The following is a 22082-nucleotide window of genomic DNA, read 5'->3' as shown; positions in this document are numbered from 1 at the left end:
ATCACATTATTAGAATGAAGTGAACCCAACCTTTAAGTGGAAACTAAAAAAAAGGTTAACATATAGAGTTCTCATTTAAATGATTTTATTTTTTAAAAAGCACTCAGCAGTGTCTATCTAAAAAAATAACATTTACTTTACATTCTGTCTTTGATAGATTAAAAAAATATCACAGATCTACAGAGGTTAATTTGCCAGCAAATAAAACTGTGGTGGCTGCAAAGTAGCATAATAAATGATTTGTTAACATCATTCCTCAACTTTACAGTCATATTCACTCATATTTACACATTCCTTGAACAAGGAGTTTAAATAATGCTTAAATTCTACAGTCACTGATTACACCACTGCAGAACTGCATTTGTCCAGGTCACAGTGTTCCACATGTGCTTTAGTAAGTCCATCAGTAGAGTCTCTCTTTCCCTTTCGAAACTTCTTATACTTCACACAGATCAGAGCTGCTATTACAACCAGTAAAAGGAGACTGACTCCTCCTCCTATGATCCAGGCCATCAGTGTGTGGTCAGAAGATTCATTAAATTCATACCGCTTACATGAAAACTCTGAAGGATCGCTGCTTCCTGCGTTGTTCACTGCCACCACACACACTTTAGTTCCCACTTCCAAAGATCTGACCAAACCCCGCCGTGAAGCATCCCCAAACTTTGGGACTTCACCGTCCCTTCCCTCGATGACTATTCTGTACTCAGATACCACTGAAGATGGAGCACACCACTGCACCTGTATTTTCCCTCTGTCACTCCCCTCACTGACTGGAACCAGCGCTCGGATACGTGGTGAGTGAGGACGCACATTAGCTCCACTCATCCCAGGGCAGAGGCACCCGGTTTGCTCCAAAAGTGTATCACAGGGAACCTGGTTCTCCGAACAGGCGTCGTACTTGCAGAGCTGGGGTTTCTGGTGCATCTTTGGGACGTTCACCACCCTAGGAGGAGCTTTGGTGGTGTCGTATTCCTCCTCCGAGTCATAATCATCCTGGCGGTCTGAGCCCATGTCAGCCATGTGTATGATCTGTGGATGGGTGATGGGTGGGGAAGCAGACGCAGCACTGGTGAAGAAATGGGAATGCATGGGAGGCAAGACAAAAAAGAGAAGTGCCACCAGGTTCCTGCAAAGTGAGGTCATCTCTGTGAAAAGAAATGACAAGAATAAATATGGTCACTGGTCACTTTACAACCATAAATAGACTGATTGAGGCAACCTAACCACAGCTTGTTCATTAACCTACTTCTGTATATTAAAAGTATTCCTATGTAATTTCCTATAGTTATGAAGAAGTACATTACATAAGAAACGCACTGAAGCAAATAGTTTGAAATGGTTATTTAAAAAAAAACAAAACAAGGTAAAAGGTAAATTAATTAAATTAAAATGCAAATAACTGGTGTTTGCAAACCTTGTGCATAGGATTTTAAAATTGACAATTTATATTTGCATTTAAAGTTATGAAATATGATTCAATAAACATGTTTGTGGTTGTTACAGTAAAAAATATAACTTTTTCTACTCCGATTGTATGTGTTTTTGTCTGACTTTAGATCAGTTGTGTTAATACAGTATATCAAAATAAAAAACAATCCTGCAAATTCAGACACGTGAGGTTATGCTGAAAAGAATGATACCAAACAAGGCAAAGTAAATAGTTTTTAAAGGTGAAAAAAATGGCTAATTATACCCTGGACCCCAGAGGGTTAAACTTTTTAAGTAATGCAATAGTTACTTTTCCTAGTAATTGATTACTTTTAGAATCTTGCAACTCAGTTACTAACTCAGTTACTTTTTTGAAGAAGTAACTAGTAACTATAATGAACTACTTTTTCAAAGTAACTTGCCCAACACTGCTAGTTACTGAATTTGGTTGAAATTTCTAATTAATAGTTCTGCAGTGGTGAAATAGTGAAACTTTAAGATTTGTTCTCCATTTTGGCACCGTAACACGTACCGTTACGATGAACAGTAACTGTTAACATCTTAACTGTTAAAACAACTCCACGCTGTTTGATACAAAGACACATTTTTCTTTCAGTTCTCCTCTGCTCTTTGGTGTAATACTTTAGAGTTCAGATATGATCAGTCCCTCTCTTTTCAGAGCCATCAGGTGTGGAGCAAAGTAATGGAGGAAACATAAAAAAATAATTATTAATATTATTTTCTAGCTTTGAGAAACTTAAGTTACCTTAGCAGTATGCTTGTTATTATTATCCCGTTGCAGGATGTCTTGCGGTCTAGATAACAGGATAACAGATAGGTTTCTATGCACGTCAGAATTCATTGTGCAACTGCCCTCAGCAGTCATATCGTCAGAGGAGATAAGCTTGCTAGCACCTGTGGTAGCCATAACACCCTCACCATCATTTTTAAAAAACAACCTTTGGATCTTGAGCAGTTCCTCTTTGATCTTGCTCTTACTCTGATACAGCTTAATCTTGTTCTCGTCTGTCCGTGACGCCTTACTTTTCAGAATTCTGCAGGCTCGTTTAAGTACTTTTTAAATTTAAACTGTAGTCTGGCCATCCTGTTTTTGTGTCCATCTAGTGGTTTGCATCTTGCTTCTGTATTCTGTTCATGAAGACTTCGAAGTCGCTGACAAACACATACCTGCCCCCAAAGACTGTTTCTGATCTGTTTCTTTACCATAGTGAGGATTCTTTTGTCCTCAGCAGTGGTCTTCGTTGGGTTAATAGTCCCTTTGTGATTACAGAGCTGATGTCTTTAACTGTTTTATTCTTCTCATAATACCTTTAGCTTTTTCCTGTTGTTGAACAATGGCAACTACAGACTCTGTAGAAGCAAGTATAAGTAACGTATCCCTACGCTAATGGACCAATGTCCAACTTTGATAAGATAAGTGGAAGAGAATGGCTGGCTGGCTGGATGGATAAATGGATGGATGGAAATAGGGCCACTGGCAAGCAGAGAAAAATGCATCCTTGTCCCAAACATTATGGAGGGTAATATATAAAAGAAGAGAAAGATAAAACAGTTTTTTAAGTCTGGTAATAGATAAAATAAAATTCTTTGGCTGGATTTGAGGCACCAGGATGCTGTTTGCCTTTGTTTACAGCTCATAAATGCTCTTGAGTACACTCAAACATCTGCAGTGTCCTGTCCTGTAAACACGGTTAGATAAATAAATACTGAGTGCGGGAAGACAAGTACAACTACCCCATCAGCACTACCATTGTTACCTGGCAGAAAGCCAGGGGAGTTTTGTGGGAACCCAAAATGTAGAAAAAGTAAACTGGCTTTCATTCTGGTCAGTTTACAAAATTATTCATAACAGTCAGAAAACATTTTTCATGCTGTTAAACGATAATATTTATGACTAAACCTCTAAAAATAAAACATGGAGCAAAGAAAATACTGAAATGGGTGTACAGTACCTGCTTAATGCTGATGGATGTGTCAAGTCTCAAGTATCAAGTTCTTTGTTTCCACTGTGGCTGCTCTCACCATGTGCTCCCGACTGTTCTCAGTCTTAAGCCGTTTCTCTCAGACTCTCTCCTCCTCCTCATCTACACCCCCTCATCATTCTCTCCCTTCAGGGCCTCCCCCCACCTCCTCTTTTTTACTCTTTTTTCACTTCTTCCCATTTGTTTTTCCTCCAACTGACCAGCAGTGCTCTTTTATTTTGTTAATCCGTGTCTGGAATTTGTGTTTGAATGTGCGTTAGGAGGGAGAGGGGGAGAGTCGCCATGTGTCTGTGTGCTGCTCAGCATATTAATTTGCTAAGTAACAGCGGGAGACAAGATTGTGCTTGTTGCTTGGAGTGTTTTTCACAATCTGTAGGTGTAGCTGTCTGTTTTTTATTACTTCGTTTTAACGCTAAACTTTCCATGTGATATGCAGGTGTTATTATGGAAGGGGACAGCACATAAGGTCACCTAACTACGTGTTTATTTGTGCTTCTCAGAGTCAGGGGGTGAGGAATGCTTGGGTGTATTTATTAAAGTTGTCCTGCATCTCTTGTAACCCCTCATTGTGAGACATTGGAGAGGAACGATGGAGGTTTGTTTTGTTCTTACCCTTTTATGGGATAAAGCTGGCAAAGTACAGTTTTTTCTTGTTTCAAATGCCACTGTGGCACAGAATAGAGGAAAAGTACCAGCGCAGGAGCCTCCTTTTATCGTTAAAGATTCACTCAACTCATACCACTGAAAATGTTGATGACATCTCTGGATCCTTCAATTCAGAAACAATTCCTCTTTGGTCATTTTTAGGCAGTAGAGTCACGCTGATAGAATACAGAGTGTTTTATACAACATTATAGTTCTTTGTTTGGGAGGATGATGATTGGCTTCTTTGTGTGTAAAAAAAAAAGTATACAATGTGTTTAAAAAGCCATAACTGCCTTTGAATCTTCTTAGAATGATTATTTCATTTAATATGAGAAGATTTGAAGGCAAATCTGCTAAGGTTTTAGTGAGCATGAGTTTACATATGAGGGCAAAACGATTAAAGAAAGCTATAAATCTGTCCAGATAAAAATACAATAGAAAAGAACCAAAACATGCAGTCATTCAAAGTGGAACAACATGATTACTGGGCCAGGTTGCTTAATGCTTTAACTCTCAATCTGTGTAAAAAAGAAGAAGAAGAAGAAGCTGTATAATAACATCATATGAATCCACACTGGGAAAAGGTATGCTGCGCACGCACAAAAGCTTAGATTTAGACCCACATAGCTCTAAAGGATTGAAGGTGAGGTGTAGCCTTTCATCTTTCATAACATCTACAGTCTTTCTCCTAATTACCTTTAAAAATTCTTCACTATCACATTTAAGACCTTGACTCTCTATGTGCTTGTTAAAAAGGAGTCCAGCTGAGTCATCAGTTAGGAAATTCTGTAACACATTTTCAGAGAAGAGCAGAGGCGCTTCACAAGTGGTTGTGCCTGTTGTGGGAAATGAAACAGTGTTGCGCGTCTTGGTTTTATTATCATGCAGAAGAAATATTGAATCCAAATGTTCTTTTCTCCTGGCTCAGCACAGCCTTGTTCAAAGGCTGCGCTGAAGGATGAAAAAGTATATCGCTGAATTGAAAAGTTCAGACTTTCAAACAGGTCAAGTGAAACAGATATGACTTCTCAGTTTAGACCTAAAGGTTCCCAGGAGTCGTCAGATATCGATTATTTCTGAAATGTCATCTATTCCACATCTTTGGTCACTTGATATTCGTAGTATTACCCTTAAGTAGTATCTCAGTGATTACTGGATGATGCAAACATTTGATGAACGCATTCACGTCCTCGGGATTAACTGTAATCATGTTAGTCATGTCAAAATGGAAAACTTTCCATTTCCGAGTACTTTAATTTTCCAATGAAGACCTGTGAAACGTTCCCTGCTGTCACAGCTGTTTTTTAATGTTTATCCAAAGACATTTTAAGGGACAATCTTGATACTGGGAGAACTTTCGGTGGAAAAAAAAGTTTTTAATATCTTATTTGGGGAAAAAGTTAGCAAAGCTTTTCAGTGGTTACATGACTGCTGATCCTGGGGTTATTTAAGACACTGAAGAACTCTTTCAGCGGTTCTTCAAAGGAACTGCCAAGTGCTAAGACCTGGTTTTAAAATGACTTGATTTATTGCTCATAAGCAATAAATGCAGATTATGTCTCTGAACAAGGCAGCGTAGCTTTTCTCCTTGCACTCCTGTGTTTAGTCAGTCAACCAAGCATGAATATAACATGTATCATTTATGTGTCATAACTGAGTAGAAAATTCAGGAAGAGCTACCGTAAATTCAGTAGGAAAGAGCATATTTAGAAAGGTCTCCTTAAGTCGTCGCCCATGTGTATATTCTGTCTTCACGTTGTTTTGGCTACGTGAAACAACCATCTCTTCCCCTGTCTGACCCCCCGTTTGCCACGTCAGAAATTGCCAAGTATCAACAGTTTCCCTGAAACTGTCTGGTACAGGTTTCTGTGGTTCATCGAGTTGAAGTCATTCATTTCAACATCCAGTCGATCCTTGAGGACAGTCCAGCATCTGTGATAACGATTCTTCTCTCATTACAGAAATATTCTCACATTTTCAGCACAGCAGTGAGTTTTTTTCTTGCTTCATCCAGCTCAGCGTGGGCATTTTGCTCCATTATTTTTTTTATTTTAAAATAAGCAAGATCGTGTTTTATGACGTTAACAATAAAGAGAGCCAAAGAATTTCACTCTGCATGAACACAGTGTCAGATTAAAAGAAACATACGGAAACAGTGGCTTACAATAAAGATTTTTTTTCAAAGGTCTGCAAGCAACGACTCAGCCAACGATACATCTAGACAGACTCCAACACAGAGACCCTTCCATCAGCTTGTATGCTATTTGTGTGCGTGAGGTCACACTTGTGAGGGTAGGATTACGTCAGATAAAGAAGGAGCTCCTCTCTTCGTCAAATATGGAAAGCGGAATCGACAGAACAGAAATGGAAGCAAGTATCTGCTATTTTTAACAGGCTACAGCCGATTAGCCAGTTTTCTTTAAAGATTTAATTTATTGCCTGTTTTTTTTCATGTTTGATTGATTGATTGATTGATTGAATCTTTATTTTGAACATGTTAAAAAAGTACAACAACATAGAATTAAAAGAGACAAATAAACAAAGCAAAACAAAAAAGAAAACGAGCAACCACAACTACAAATATCTGTCATGTTCAAAAAGGAGCAGGAAGAAGCATGAGCTTATTTAATCCCACCCCTTTTCCACTATCTAGTAATTTATAGACTCCAGAAATACCTCCTTGCAATCACATTATATGTCATGTGTATTTTTTTTTAAAATTATTATTCTTTTTTTTTTCTTTTTTTAATATATATACATATATGTTTCTATCTATCCATACATACGTATTTACACATACGCACATATACACATTTTCAATAACCCCATTAACACCTCAAAGGATACACAACCTACAAATATATATATATACCCATACCAACATACCCGTGCACCCGCACACACATAAAAATATTAGACAAGAACACCCTATCAAATCTCTACCTCTTCCCTGTACCCTGTAAAAACCATCTCCTTAAACCGCTTTTTAAACTGTGCCATGCTCGGACATTGCTTTATATCTTTACTTAGTCTGTTCCACAGTTTCACTCCACACACAGAGATGCAAAAACTTTTTAATGTTGTACAGATACGAGGATGTTTTAAATTTAATTCCCCCCTCAAATTGTATCCCCGTTCCCTTTTGTTCCCTTATGTTCATTGTCAACTCTGTAACAACTACTTACAGGCAAAAAAGTATACAGCATAGAGTCAGTGACTGACTATGTTTAGTAAATCTTGTGATCGTTGGGAGGTGAGTAATTCCTGGATGAATGGCTCGACTTCCTTAATCAGCTTTTTCTCTCAGGTAAAACCAAGCAAACGCAGGTGGCTGAAGGAAAACTATGCACAGACTGAGCTGATAGCTGATATAGTCACTGTTTTGTCTTCACTGTTTTGTTTTTTTTAACATGCCCTTATGTACTGATAAGGTCAGCAGTTTTGTTAAAGGTGGAGATCATCACTAAGGAGGCCAAGCTTTTCCTTTTTAAATTACTTTCCGCGGTCAGTTTTAGGCCAGACTGGTTTTTTTTATTTTTTTAATTTTTCATAGAAACTGTGGTTCAGAGGTCCCTGAGGAATAAAGGAAGCCATAAAGATTGAGTCATATTACTTGAGATAATGAGTTGCCTGCCAGTGCACATTCCCCTTTCTTTCCCTCCTACATGTTTGATCATGTTGCTGTATGTGACACACAGCCATGACCACATAGACAGCTCCATGTTTTAAACTTGTGGTGTAGTAGTGGTTAAAAAAAAAATCCATACTGATATGGAATTATTTTATTTATTATTTTCCTGAGTAAAACAACAATTATTCATTAAATAGGGAATCTCCTCTAACATATGTTTATTGAATCAAAATAACATCCCTTTAGTTTCCCTTTCACGTATTCAGTTTCTGATTGATTTGGCGTGACTTAACCAAACTCATTCTCCAGTCCCTCTCATAGTCCATACGTCTCTGAGGATTTAAGCTATTTCTGTTTAAACAGGAAGCACTGCTATTGGCTAAATCCCAATCACCTTTGACCTCCCACTTCACTCAAAAGGAATCTCGTGGTAGGGTTGTTACCAGACTGTGATGTTGTGTGAACCACTACTTTCAGCTTAAAATAGCCGTGGAACCAGAATGTAGTCCCAGTCAGCGTGAAGTCCCAGTGATCCTCCAGAGGATAATTGGAAACAGAAGTGTAATGTAGCAGTACTATGTGATGACGAGGTCCCACATTCCTAAATCTGGCCACAATAGAGTGAATTATAATTTGAATTGGATTTGTTTTATTTTATTGCCATTTTAAATCACACAGAGGGCTTTATTTCTATTTTCTTTTTCCCTTTCCTCTTTTTTTCCTCTCTCTTAAAAAACTTGAATGTGCGTAAAATTTTACGCTCTATTTTTTTTTTACTTTCATGTAGGCTTATATGAACCTTTTCATTTTTTCCCCTCTGTAAAACACTTTTTTCAATTTTGAATGGTGCTATACAAATAAAAAGATTAGTATTGTTATTCATTTGATTCCCCAATGAACTGACAATACCTATGCGTATTTTATTAATTATTTATGTGTCATGAACCGGATCAAATCTCAGACAAAATACAGACACCAGACAGACAGGGGGGCTTAAATAAACAAGCGTGTATTTTATTAAATTAAGCTCGTAGACATGTGGAATTGCTGTCAGTAGAAAGGAAGTATATGATGAATGTATCTGAAGGAAAGGAAGTTTACCAAAAGCAAACAAAACCCAAACCAGCCGCTCTTCTACCCAGCAGATGAGAGCGTGCTGGAGGGAAGGGAAAGTATTTTAGCACCGAGCCCCTTTTAAAAGCCATTAGCCAAGTTCCAACAGGCATGTTTCCGATAAGACCTGCCAGCCACACCTGTTTCCTACATAAAACTGAGGTTACATTCTAAAAGTCCTTCGCGATTTCTTCATAGTCTCCTTAACAATGTAATTCAAGATGCCTGCAGTGTCAAAACTACAATGAAATGCAAAACGAGCATCTTAATTCACAACGGTATGTTGTTAACTTCTTGTTATATGCAGGTCATGTAAAAGACAACGGTTTTAACTTCAAAGGTCGGAATTTTAAAGAAGAAGAAACAAAGAGGGCCAGATTTAGGGTTTGTTGCAGCACAAAGCCTTCTTTTAGCATTAAAAGGCTACTGGATTTAAGATAGATAGGCCAGGTGAAAGCCTGTTGTGGTTCTGTGCTTCTAGCAGTGGTTTTTAATTTGAAATGAGAGGCGGAGATGTTATCAGAATCAGTAGGTGATTGGAACGTTGGCTGGATGGCTGAAAGTCGAGTCAAGCCCAATGGTAAATGGTAAATGGACTGGTTCTTATATAGCGCTTTTCTACTCTTTCTGAGCACTCAAAGCGATTTATACAACTAATTCATTCACCCAATCACACCCATTCACACAAGCACTTTTTTCTGAGGTCTTTAGCGCTAAGTATCTACCATTCATACACATTCACACTCCGATGGATGCATCGGAGAGCAACATGGGGTTAGTATCTTGCCCAAGGATATTTGGCATGCAGACTGGAGCAGCCTGGGATCAAACCACCAACCTTCTGGTTAGTGGCTGATCTGCTCTGCCACCTGAGCTACAGCCATTCCAATTATGTCTGTTTCCCAATAATACTGGTACTTTCATGAAACAAACTAGAAACTAACTGAACTAGGCTCCCTTTTTCTCAGCAGTGCGCACACAATGAGTGATGTTTCTTTATTTAACTGTCAAATGCGGCCTTTGTTTTGTACTATGTGAACATGTATGATTAATGTCTGAATGCAAAACAGAAAACAGCCAGTATCAGTACCTTCACTAAGATCCAATCTGATGATAAATAATTACTATTCTTTGTAATATTAATGATGATAATTTGCACTAACACAGCTCTCCTCTGGATGAATCCTGTTCTCCAGTCTCATTCCTCATGACCCCTCTCACAGTGCCCAGTAATTTCTATCAGAAGAGATATCCTTTCTATCTGAAATATTGTTTGATGTCGTTCAGACTCTTCTCATTGATCTGACTTACCTTGTTGTGTATTATTTTGGTTAGTAGACCTATATCACTCCCTCCCTCTTGCACACTCACTGGGTGAACTGCTAATTTGTGCTGCTCTTAGTAGAATACTCAGTATTGCTGAAATGAACTGACAATGTGATCTAGTCTACCTCATTTCCTCCTCTTTGTTTAAGATATCTATGATAACTAAAGTAAAAGAAGTGAAGTGAAATTACCCCCATCCATCACTCCCAGCTCAATCAAAGTAAAACCTAACCAATCATTATCCTAAAGGCAATAGACCTAAACAATAAAAAAAATTATTATAAAGAACCTTTAACTCACCTTGATGAATTAATAATCTAGATTCACAGCACTAATATAAATATGTGTTTGTGGAACAAATTCATCCATCAGCAAGTTTGATGATCAGAGTTCAGCTATGCATATAACAGCCTGTTGTTGAAAATTTAAACTATTGTGGTTCATGAATAATTGAAAGATTTATTTCAGTGATATATGGGACTACTTTGTCTCCTCTCATTTCATAAAAGATACTCCCAGTGTGTAATGTGCTAAGGGATTTAATAAAGGAAGCAATGAAACAAGTCACTTCACAAACTTTAGGAAGCTCCTGCGAAAAATTTTATATTTTTGGACCATACCCAAAGAAGAGTTGCTCCAAACACGTTTCCTCTTTTTTTTTTATTATTAAAGTCTTAATTGTTCTCAGAAAAGGGAAAGAGAACCTTTTTGGCCTTTTAATGTTGCAAACTAATAAACTGCATATTTTCTTTGAACATATCAACAAATGTGTCACATAATGTGAATCCAAAGCAATAAAGTTTAATAAGAGCTGTATAGATACATTTAAAAAATACGGAGCCCCGCAAGGGACATGGGAGAAAAAAAATTAAGACTGACTTTTGCGAGATCTCACAAAACAAACTCGGGATCTCGCAAAAGTTTTGAGATCTCGCAAAAGTCCGTCTTAATTTTTTCCTTCCCATGTTCCCTGCGGGGCTCCGTAAAAAGATACCATTAAAGCAGGCAAAGGAAAAACTGCACCTTACTCTTTATCAGGGGAACCTAAACATTATTATGTCCAGGATATTTGTGGCATATCATGGCATACAAATAACCTTTGTGATAATTTATCAAACACTGCACTCTATTTTAATGCGCATGAAACAATTATCTATTGTTCATCTCCATCAGTAGTACAAATGCTTGAATTTCTGCAGCCTTCCTATGATGTTATTAAGTCTTATTTAACTTTAGCTAGTGTTAAATGGATGCAAATCCAGGTATTTAGATATCACTATAGAACAGAATGTGCAAATTAAAGTTTACTTGGAAAGACCTGGGTCCCTGTTTCTTGGAATAATCTACAGAAGGAGCTGACGTGGTTATGACCGGGGAGACTTTAAATTTATCTTATTGGAGCAAGAGAATAGGTCTCTTGGTCAGTGTGACTAGTTTTAAAGCTGCTCTTGTAATGATCTGTTATTATATGTGGTTTGTGTTCATTAGTCTGTGCTGAATGCCACCTGGATTTGAACTTTTAATCGCGATGAAACTTTTACCTGTATAATAAATAAATAAATGATAATAAATCAAGGATAGTAAAAATAGCAAACATGCTTTCACTGACATCATTACTACCAGTAGAGCAACTTGTTGATTCTGATAATCTGCCAGATGTTGCTATAAGAAATGTGAAAAGCACTTTTTTTCTTCTGCAGCCTGGCTCCTGTTTGCAAGTCTGTTGATCACACTGCGAGACACTTTATTCACCATTAAAAATAAAAGAATAAAGAATCGAATGTAATTAAATAGAACAAAAACATGACACTGAAAATGACACAGACTTATGATTGGTGGTATTTATTATATATTTTTCAGTAGTTGATTGACATACATATCCTTTAATATTTGCCAGGTGCTGGGACACCCTCACATGCCTGATGAGGAGCAGAATTCAGGTTGTGACTCATGTAGTAGTGGCTGAGAGATTATTATCAAAACTACCAAAAGGCAATGTGGGAACCTCTCATTTTCACTGTCTGGATAGTAGCCAACAACATAAACATTTGTACCGATGGTTTCCGCTCTGAGACCTTTACACTGAGTTGTAGCTCCTCTTAGTGGTGAATGCTCATTATTAAATCTTTCTTCTTTTTTTCACCATTTCCTTTCCAATCCCTTATGTTTGGAAAAATAAATATTTTTCTGCCACTAAAAAAAGAAATGATGAAGTAAAATGAGATAACATTTACTGTCATCTGTAAGTTATAAATTATTTGTTATTATCTCAAAATTTAAATGTACCAAGGTAAAAATTTTGAGAAAATAACCATAAAACAACTTGAAATTTAAATTGACATTTTTCAGGGAAAAAACATTTTAAGGTAGAAATACTATACAAACTACATTTTTTAAATACTTTTGGTTTTTTTGATATAAACAACAACTTTTACAAAAATCAACCAACAGTTTACAGCTTACATATATAACTTATGTTTCTTTCTTTCTTTTTTATTTTAATAAGGGAGTAAAAAATTCCTCGTTAGGTCCCACAATCACAAAGAAAGTTAAGGTCATGATGTGGGAAGTGTTATAGCTCAGCTGCTGCTGGAACAAATGTGAGACTTCATTATTACCAGTGTGAAAGCAGTAAGAGGGGGAAGAGAAGGCATCATTTTGACACTTTTTAATGTCCGTGCACATTAATTTCATACACTACAAGAAGAAGTTGTGTGGTACAAAGCTAAGAATCAGAGACTTGTTAGGTCTTTTTGAGCTATGCACTCTAAATTCACACGTATAGAACATTTAAAAAGATGTCACACTGCTTCACTAGAAAAAAGCTAGAGCTCCTTTATAAACCTTGAGTAAACTAGTGGTTGTTAAAATACCTCAGGAATATCAAGGATGTTGTCACATGTTTTATGAACTTCCAATATTTTCATGGTCTTACAGCATGACACAAAAGTTTATTTATTTATATGTATTTATTCATTAATATAAAATTCAGTGTACAGTCTGAAAAACACCAATATTTATTTTATTCTTCCTGTTTTCATAAATAAATAATAAGCTCTCCTTTAGCATCATTTTCCTTCTTTCTTCGACCACTCACTGTAGGCACCAGCATAATTATGTGCACTGAAACAGAGAACAGAGACATAAAAGATGAAAACTGTCTTTATTACGTCAAGTAGATGCAGTAAAAAGCAGCACTTTTTCAATAATATGAGAAAAATGTCTTCATAAAAAAGAACTTGACTTTGTATAATTAAAGGACACTTGGAGTTTTTGTTGGGCCTTGTGTATGCATGTATGTATGTATATATGTGTATTTTGTTGTATAGGTAGTGACTTATTTACTTCACGTATCCTAGCTGATGAGCCTTGGTGGTAGCCATTGCCCCTCGCTTGCCAATCTGGCAGTGAAAAACCAGCTCTGGTGCATCCAGCAGTGGCTTTGTTACTCCGTACCTAACCTTGAATTCCTCTGGATTCATTTTAAGAGCGCCCTCTACTGTATTAACTGGAGGAATGAAAAAAGAGACAAAGATAGAAAACCTGAACAACAAGTACATAACTGCCAGAACCTGATAAACCACATTCACCACAGCACACATGCAAAAGATCTTTGTGTGTGTGTGTGTGTGTGTGTGTGTGTGTGTGTGTGTGTATATATATATATATATATATACACACACACACACACACACACACACACATATATATATATATATATATATATATATGCACAAAATGCTAGATAAAACAAACTTGACAGACGTGGAATATTAATGGATCCTGGAATATGTCCTTTTGCCACCTCCTCTTCACTGCGGACATCAATCAGAATGAGATTCGGGCTCTTTCCCACAAGAGCCTTCAATTCCTCATAGGAGATTTCCTTGGTACCTGAAAACATAGGAGGAAACACAAGAAACAGTATGATAACCTTTCATCAGATTAAATAAAATTACACCAATTACTCCTCAAATACAGGTTTCATGTGACAAATCATCCTGACACAAGAATGCATTATTGATGATCCTCGTCAAAGAAAACAAATTGCTGTTCATGTGAAGGGTCAGATGAAATATGACACCTGCTCTAACTGCCCAAAAAAATCCATGCAAACACACTGACAAGGAAGGATGTACCAATGCTAACCGCACAGATATCAATGCTAACATGACATATGTAGAGCGTTATGTAGTGATCCAAACACTATCTTGGCTCTGTTGTTAGTGCTACAACAACCTGTACATCATAATTACATTTACATGCCCATGCTATTTTGTTAGGTACACCTGCTCAGCTGTTTATCCTCTGAAATACTTAATCAGCCAATCACATGGCAGCGAATTTGGAAAATAGAAGATTGCAGAAACATTGCCTGGTCTTAATTTCTGCTGTTACATTCGAATGGTAATGTCCAATTTTTCTTTTTCTTTAAAGTTGTAAGAATATGCAGACCTAGTTTTTGTTATGTAAATTCGTAATTAATTTTATTTTTGGAAAAGTTTTGTGAAAGTGATTGGTTTATTAGCTTATGGACCCTCCCATTAATCAAGGGATTAAGATCACCCTGGAGGGGTGTGATAAAGATGTTTTTTGTTAGTCAAATGTCAGATGGGAGTGTTTAAAAAAATGTTTGGTTTTTTTTTTTCTTTTTACCACTTTTGAAGTTGTTAAAGCAATTTAAGTTAACTTTAATTTAATTTTAAGTTTTAAAAATTTATTTGGTTGATTTTTGTTAATAATTTTCCACGAAATAAATGCCATTTAATTTTAAACAATGAAGTCAGAAGTGTGTTCTAAAACAAACCTCCCTGCCACCCACCTTTTCTTGGACTTTTTTGGCGTTTGGAACATAAAAGGCCGTGATATAAACAGAGTGTTGAGTTCAGATATCAAAATCGTGTCAGAAGAACACGCCAGACTAAGCTGCCACATATTGTAATTAGTTTCTCAATTTGGCTTCTAGTTCAAGCAGAAAAAAACCCTTTAAAGACTCCCTAAAAGCAGAACTTGACATCAAACTCCACTTTCATAGTACATTCCTTACAGGCAGATCTTCCATAAAGGCAGGCGTACTTGCTTTTATCAGATCGTGTGAAGAGTGTTAGACTGTAAGATATACTAAAGGTACACTAGACTGATGCAACAGGTTATGGTATGCAGATAATTATCAGTTTGTTGTTTGTTGCTCGAGTAACCGAGTATAGTCCTCAAGGAGACTGGTGCCTCCAGTTTAATCTCTTTACTGTTTGCTGAGTCATTCTTATGCAATATTTTTTTTCCTTTTTGTAAATATTAGAAAGAGAAATGCACCCTATGGAAACAGTTCACCAAAGTGACCCCAAAGTGTATGAAAACATGCCGTGAAAACACGGTAATACTTCTTAAGCTGCTGTAGTTTTGGGTTGTCGTAATTAAAATAGTCGTCTTTTACTCATTATACGTTTGACATGTTTCAGTTCATTCAACAAATTCAGACTCTTCTATACGTTAACCGTATCTGTAAGAGTGGGCTTAAAAAGACTCACCTGTGTTCGCCATACTGGTTGTTGGATAAAATTAGAAATATGAAAGTCATCGACAATCACAAACGGTATAACAATACTGGATCTTCTTCCTGATACATTTGTTTGGTGCTGTCTCATTGGCTCGCATACCGTTGAAGGGCGGGGCTTAGTCGGCGAGACTTCATCGCTTAGCCAAACAAATCAATTTGTCACTCTTCAAAGTAAAAGGAAGTAAAATGTATTTAAATAAATACATATGTTGAATATTTTTTACAGAGTAAAGTAAGTGGTTTACGTTTAAGTGTTTTGTGCAAGTAAAATTACGAGTGTGATATGCATAAAGGATCATATGCAGTGAGCACAAACCTTTTAATGGTCGCAAAAAAAGATCAAGTTGACACAAACATAGTTCCTATTTAAACCATTTTATTACAAAAACAGTCAATCAGTCTCCTAAAAATAATATTTACTTTCCATTCTGTTTCTGATATATTAAAAAATAAACAATCTACAGAGGTTAATTTGCTGGCAAATAAAATCATGGTGACTCTAAAAGAGCATTCTAAACTATTTGTTCTCGTTACATTTTACATGTACATTGTTATAATCGTATTTACACATTCCTTGAGGGAACTGAAATAATATTTAAATTGTACAGTCACAGATTACACCACTACAGAACTGCAGTGTTCAAACTGTACTTTAGCTCTTATAGTGCAGACACAATCGCATTATTAGAATGAAGTGAACCCAACCTTTAAGTGGAAACTAAAAAAAAAAAAGGTTAACATATAGAGTTCTCATTTAAATGATTTTATTTTTTAAAAAGCACTCAGCAGTGTCTATCTAAAAAAAATAACATTTACTTTACATTCTGTCTTTGATAGATTGAAAAAATATCACAGATCTACAGAGGTTAATTTGCCAGCAAATAAAACTGTGGTGGCTGCAAAGTAGCATAATAAATGATTTGTTAACATCATTCCTCAACTTTACAGTCATATTCACTCATATTTACACATTCCTTGAAGAAGGAGTTTAAATAATATTTAAATTCTACAGTCACTGATTACACCACTGCAGAACTGCATTTGTCCAGGTCACAGTGTTCCACATGTACTTCAGTAAGTCCATCAATAGAGTCTCTCTTTCCTTTTCGAAACTCCTGATATGTCCCACAGATCAGAGTCCCTATAACAACCAGTAAAAGGAGCGCGAATAAACCTCCTATAATCCAGGCCATCACTGTGAGGACAGGAGATTGACGACATTCATACCGCTTACATGAAAACTCTGAAGGATCGCTGCTTCCTGCGTTGTTCACTGCCACCACACACACTTTAGCTCCCACTTCCAAAGATCTGACCAAACCCCGCCGTGACGCATCCCCAAACTTTGGGACTTCACCGTCCCTTCCCTCGATGACTATTCTGTACTCAGATACCACTGAAGATGGAGCACACCACTGCACCTGTATTTTCCCTCTGTCACTCCCCTCACTGACTGGCACCAGCGCTTGGATACGTGGTGGATGAGGAGGCACATTAGCTCCACTCATCCCAGGGCAGAGGCACCCAGTTTGCTCTGAAAGTGCAGCACAGGGAACCTGGTTCTCCGAGCAGGGGTCGTACTTGCAGAGCTGGGGTTTCTGGTGCATCTTTGGGACGTTCACCACCCTAGGAGGAGCTTTGGTGGTGTCGTATTCCTCCTCATTAAAGTCATAATCATCCTGGCCGTCTGAGCCCATGTCAGTCATGTGTATGATCTGTGGATGGGTGATGGGTGGGGAAGCAGACGCAGCATTGGTGAAGAAATGGGAATGCATGGGAGGCAAGACAAGAAAGACAAGTGCCACCAGGTTCCTGCAAAGTGAGGTCATCTCTGTGAAAAGAAATGAAAAGAATAAATATGGTCACTGGTCACTTTACAACTATAAACATATTGATTGATATATTTAAAATATTCCTGTCTAATATCTTTCAGAACTTGTTACTGACTTTGGTTGTAATTTCTGATTAATGAAAAAAGCAAAGAGGCTCTGCAGTGGTACCAAGGATGACAGTGAGACTTTAACATTTGTTCTCTTTTTTGGCATTTCACTGTATCAAAAGAGAGAAAGACAAAAGTGTGGTGACACACAAAATAAAGTTCTTTGGCTGGATTCGAGGCACTGGGATGTAGTTTGCCTAGGTTTACAGCTCATAAATGCTCTTAAGTACAATCAAACATCTGCAATGTCCAGTCCTGCAAACACATTTGTACTTGGAAGAAAGCCAAGGGACTTCTGTGGGAACCCAAAACAGACAAAAAGCTGACTGATTTTCAGTCTGGTCAGTTTATAAAATTAATTATAAAACTCAGAGAATATTTGTAATGCAGTTAAAAGATAATATTTATGACTAAATCTCTAAAAATAAAACATGGAACTATAAAGTGAAAAAAAGAAAATACTGAAATGGGTCTACAGTACCTGCTTAATGCTGGTGGGCGTCTCAAGTCTGAAGTACTTTGTTTCCACTCTGGCTGCTCTCAACTGTTCTCAGTCGAAGTTTTTTCTCTGACTCTCTCCTCCTCCTCATCTACACCCCCTCATCATTCTCTGCCTTCATGGCCTCCCCCCACCCCCTCTTTTTACTCTTTTTTCCCCTTCGTGCGCTACAATTTTCTTTTTTTTTAGCGAGCTTTCTAACTGGCCATCCATGACCTCGCAGTTTGCACAGATTTTTTTAAGCTCAGATGTGTATTTATTAAAGACCCCTTCCACCTCTTGTAGCCCCCATTGTGAGACGCTGAAGAGAAATGAATGAGGCCTCATTTTGTTTTTAACCTTTAATGTGCTAAAGCGGGCAAAGTATACCTTTTATGTTTCACAACATTTTTAATCTTTGTCCTAGTTAAGGACAAAAAAAAATCTTAATTACTTTGCGAAGACCTTGACTTTATTAAAAAAAGCTTTCGGCCGAGATATGCTTGGGGAAATGATACACTTTCTGTAACTTTTGAAAAGAACTGAAGATCTTTTATCAGAAACAAGTGCTCAGAATTGGATGTGCCCAGTCGGAGAAATTTCAGGATAAAATTCCTTCACTGTTACTTTCCAAAATGCTATGTGTCAATACAGTGCAGAACAGCAACACAACCTCTACTTCCACAGAGGTAGGTTATGATATTAATAGTGTTACATCCTTATTGCATATGAAACTGGATACTGTGTTTCCTCTGAAAAAGAAAGTGTCAATTAACAAGTGCTTGCCTACTTGGTATAACTCTCAAATACACACCTTAAAGCTGATAAACTGTAAGCTGGAGAGAAAATAATGTCTCACTAATTTAGAAGGTCTTCATTTAGTATGGTAAAAAGAGTTTGTTGCTCTATAAAAAGCCCTCCATGAAGCTGGGACCATCTTACTGTTCATCACTGACTAAGAAAACAAGAACAACCCAAGGTTTCTCCTCAGTACTGGTTCCAGGCTGACCTACTTAAGTTTAAAGCCTTTCTTTAACCATAACATTTTATTTTTGACAGACTTTACACTTTGTTCTATTTGTGTGTACAGTTTTATACTTTATATTTCTACTCTCAGTATATTTTTCATTGTGAACCTTTACATCCTGTTCTGCAAAGCACGTTTTTTCAATGCTGAAAAGTGCTATACAACAGAAACAGTTGCTTGTAACAAATGTTTCTAGTTCTCAGTTCTTTGTTTAGTATTGTTCCCTTTCGCCTGTTTCTTCTTTGTGTGTCCTCGCCACGGTCCCTTGTGCGTAGTCAGTCATGTCTCTTTACCAATGTCCAGTTTGTGTGTCTTTGTCCATGTCTCTGTCTCAGAGTTAAGGCGTCCTGTTTTATTCTGCTAGTCTCTCGTCTCATGTGCACCATGTTCAGTTTTCCTTGCCTCATTAGTTTGATTGAGTTATATTGTGTCATGTTTCTTCCCAGGTGTGTTCAAACTGCCTCTCATCCCCACAGCTGGCCTCTCTTGTGTATTTAAACCCTCAGAATAGAGGGTTGTGCCTGTGTTCTTTGTTGTGTCCTCCATCACAGTTGTGCCCTCTGTGCTCTGCATTTCTTTATGGACTCATAGGCTAGTTAGTTCCTTACCTGAGTTTATGTATCCCATTGAAAGGCTTGTGTCCTTTCTAGGAAATAAATCTTATTTCTCTAACCAAGTAATGAAACATTTCAACACTGTAACATTCTTACTTTTATTGGATTATGGTTATCTTTATGAATGCACCAGACCAGTATCTAAAGAGATTAGATGCACTGTCCCTGTTTCCTGGAATAATGATCCGTCTGTGTTCATTGTCTGTCTGCTGAATATCGGTTGGAGTTTTTTCTTCACTTGCATTTTTTGTAACTTATGCTGCTCTCTTGGCCAGGTCTTTTTTGAAAAAGATATTTTAACTGCTATCAGACTTTGTCCTAGATAAAGAAAGGATAATAAAAACAGCCAACATGCTTTCACTGTCACCATTAAGGCTGTAGGAGTATGTTGTTGATTCTGATAATCTGCAAGATTTTGTTATTTTTCAAGGATTGATGAAGACAACTACAAAGCAGTTTTGCATAGCCTTTATATTGTGCTTCTGGGTTCCTGGTTGCATGTCTGGTGACCTCACAGCTTCAGACACAACTGAACCTGAGTAACCTAAGAGCTAATATACTACAATTTTAAAAAATAATGAAGGAAATTACATAAAAAAAAGTCAAAGGAGCTTGCAAAGAAAAGCGTCTGGACTTCTTTAAGTTACTTGAAGACGTTTCACCTCTCATCCGAGAGGCTTCTTCAGTTCTTCAGTCAGAACTGAAGAAGCCTCTCGGATGAGAGGTGAAACGTCTTCAAGTAACTTAAAGAAGTCCAGACGCTTTTCTTTGCAAGCTCCTTTGACTACGATGACCTGGATGACTGAGAACCTTCACAGACACATAAAAAAAACTATTATTTCTAGTATTAATTATTCATTTTTCAGTATTTAATTGACATACAAGTCCTGTACAGTTTGCCAGGGGGTGCTGTGACACCCTCAGCACGAGTACTTCCCAGAGTCTTTGCTGACATTGAGCAGAATGTTTTAGAATACCAGGTGTTGCGAAATCAGTTTCACCCCGGTTCTTTTTATTCCTCGAGCATCCAGAGACGGCACCGGAACTCAGTAGTTATTTCACAAAACCTTTATTCATCTTCATTTAAGCATGCACTTCTAGAAGGGAAGACGAGGCCGGTGTGTCCCTCTGCAAAATCTTCACCCCTTTGTTAGTTACAGCCAGCTTTATAGAGGCGACCCCATCATAACCCCCCCCCCCCCCCCTCCCCCGGGGTGTGGCAAACTCTGTGTCTGTGTCTATGTGAGTGCTCGTGTGTGACTGTGTACGCATACCTGTATGTATGTGTGTGCACGTGAGTGAGTGTGCATGACAGTTAAAACACTGTGGGTGTAGGTGACTCCCTAGAGGTCATAAAACCCATCTCCCTTCCAGAACACAGTTATCCAGTTACAAATTTTGAGACCTTTCACAGTTCAACTGGGGGAGGGGTCTTCTACAATCTACTCCTAAATTCATGACACAGTCAGGCCTTTATTACATTGAGGGCAGTGTCAGTGTCTCTACAATAATTCTACATTCTATGTTAACACATTTCTAAACTCTAAAATAAGCTAAACATTTCTACACAGGCTACGAATAGAAATTTGGCACACTGGCAGTATAAATAGTGTGTGATTAACAATGTATATCAACACCACAGAATAGTGACTTAGAGGCTTATCAAAATATCTCAAAATTACCAAACATCAGTGAAGGATTTTCTAGTTTTCTCTTTCTGGAGTGCAGCCAGTAGCATAAACATTTTTTCTTTGCTGTTCGGTTGCATTATAAATAAACTTACTGACAAACCTACCAAGACTGTTTTCACTTGCCATCATAGTAGGAAAAGCGCAGATGTTACTGATCAGGTTAATGCTGAACATTAAGATCAGTCCCAAGTCCTCAAAGCTGAAGCAGGAATTAAACCATCAATCATGATATTTTTTACACTTGCGGTTTCTGCTGTGATATATCAGCCAACAAAACCTGTCTGTACATATGTTAAAATATCATGCAGTTTGTCTTCACAGCCACTGGAATTTATGCATCTGTTCATGTAAAAGTCTGACTGAGATTAAAATCTCTTTTTAATAAGAGGCGCTTACACTGATTTGTAGCTCCCCATAGTGTTGAATCCTCGTTATTGCTGCTTCCTGACCCTTCACCCCTTTAACACCATAGATGGTAAAGTTCTGCTGTCTTTTTCCCCCCCAATACCCTATACTAAAACCTTACTTATGTCACTGAAATAAATAAATGCATGAATTAAATAATAAAGATTTCTTACCATCAACATATTAAAACTATACGTCTCAACTGAATAAGTCATTATGTCA

At 37.4% G+C, this 22082-nt stretch overlaps 3 protein-coding genes across 4 annotated transcripts; all 3 read right to left on the bottom strand.

Annotated features, from left to right (window-relative positions):
• Positions 1 to 68: 68 nt before the first annotated feature.
• Positions 69 to 3568, bottom strand: LOC146524792 (LRRN4 C-terminal-like protein). Its single transcript, XM_085131578.1, has 2 exons — positions 3405 to 3568; positions 69 to 1148 (listed from the first exon to the last, which is right to left on the bottom strand). Exon 2 carries the CDS (start codon positions 1144 to 1146, stop codon positions 340 to 342), a length of 807 nt encoding a protein of 268 aa, XP_084987704.1. The 5' UTR covers positions 1147 to 1148; positions 3405 to 3568; the 3' UTR covers positions 69 to 339.
• A 9234-nt stretch (positions 3569 to 12802) lies between these two features.
• Positions 12803 to 15803, bottom strand: tstd1 (thiosulfate sulfurtransferase like domain containing 1). The gene is made up of 4 exons (XM_085131589.1): positions 15678 to 15803; positions 13915 to 14043; positions 13495 to 13657; positions 12803 to 13272 (listed from the first exon to the last, which is right to left on the bottom strand). The coding sequence occupies exons 1-4, from the start codon at positions 15688 to 15690 to the stop codon at positions 13218 to 13220; spliced, it is 360 nt and encodes a 119-aa protein (XP_084987715.1). The 5' UTR covers positions 15691 to 15803; the 3' UTR covers positions 12803 to 13217.
• A 262-nt stretch (positions 15804 to 16065) lies between these two features.
• Positions 16066 to 18419, bottom strand: LOC146524790 (LRRN4 C-terminal-like protein). Of its 2 annotated transcripts, none has more exons than XM_085173843.1 (2): positions 18127 to 18419; positions 16066 to 17537 (listed from the first exon to the last, which is right to left on the bottom strand). In XM_085173843.1, exon 2 carries the CDS (start codon positions 17533 to 17535, stop codon positions 16726 to 16728), a length of 810 nt encoding a protein of 269 aa, XP_085029969.1. In that variant the 5' UTR covers positions 17536 to 17537; positions 18127 to 18419; the 3' UTR covers positions 16066 to 16725. The 2 variants fall into 2 exon arrangements, with proteins under 2 accessions (XP_085029969.1, XP_085029959.1); XM_085173833.1 differs by lacking the exon at positions 18127 to 18419 and adding an exon at positions 17654 to 18054.
• Between the last annotated feature and the right edge of the window lie 3663 nt (positions 18420 to 22082).

This window comes from Neolamprologus multifasciatus, chromosome 2, assembly GCF_963576455.1.
Source record: "Neolamprologus multifasciatus chromosome 2, fNeoMul1.2, whole genome shotgun sequence".
Taxonomy (NCBI): domain Eukaryota; kingdom Metazoa; phylum Chordata; class Actinopteri; order Cichliformes; family Cichlidae; genus Neolamprologus; species Neolamprologus multifasciatus.
This window is presented reverse-complemented; position numbering and strand designations above follow the sequence as displayed.

Excerpts from the sequence above, each read along its gene's own strand:
- LOC146524792 (XM_085131578.1), bottom strand. The coding sequence starts at position 1,146 with ATGACCTCACTTTGCAGGAACCTGGTGGCACTTCTCTTTTTTGTCTTG.
- tstd1 (XM_085131589.1), bottom strand. Across the intron at positions 13,658-13,914 it reads AGGATCCATTAATATTCCAC|TTAATACAGTAGAGGGCGCT; the intron begins GTCTGTCAAGTT and ends TCATTCCTCCAG. Across the intron at positions 13,273-13,494 it reads CATCAGCTAGGATACGTGAA|TGCACATAATTATGCTGGTG; the intron begins GTAAATAAGTCA and ends TCTCTGTTTCAG.
- LOC146524790 (XM_085173833.1), bottom strand. The coding sequence starts at position 17,732 with ATGTTAAAGTCTCACTGTCATCCTTGGTACCACTGCAGAGCCTCTTTG. Across the intron at positions 17,538-17,653 it reads AATCAGAAATTACAACCAAA|AGATGACCTCACTTTGCAGG; the intron begins GTCAGTAACAAG and ends TTCTTTTCACAG.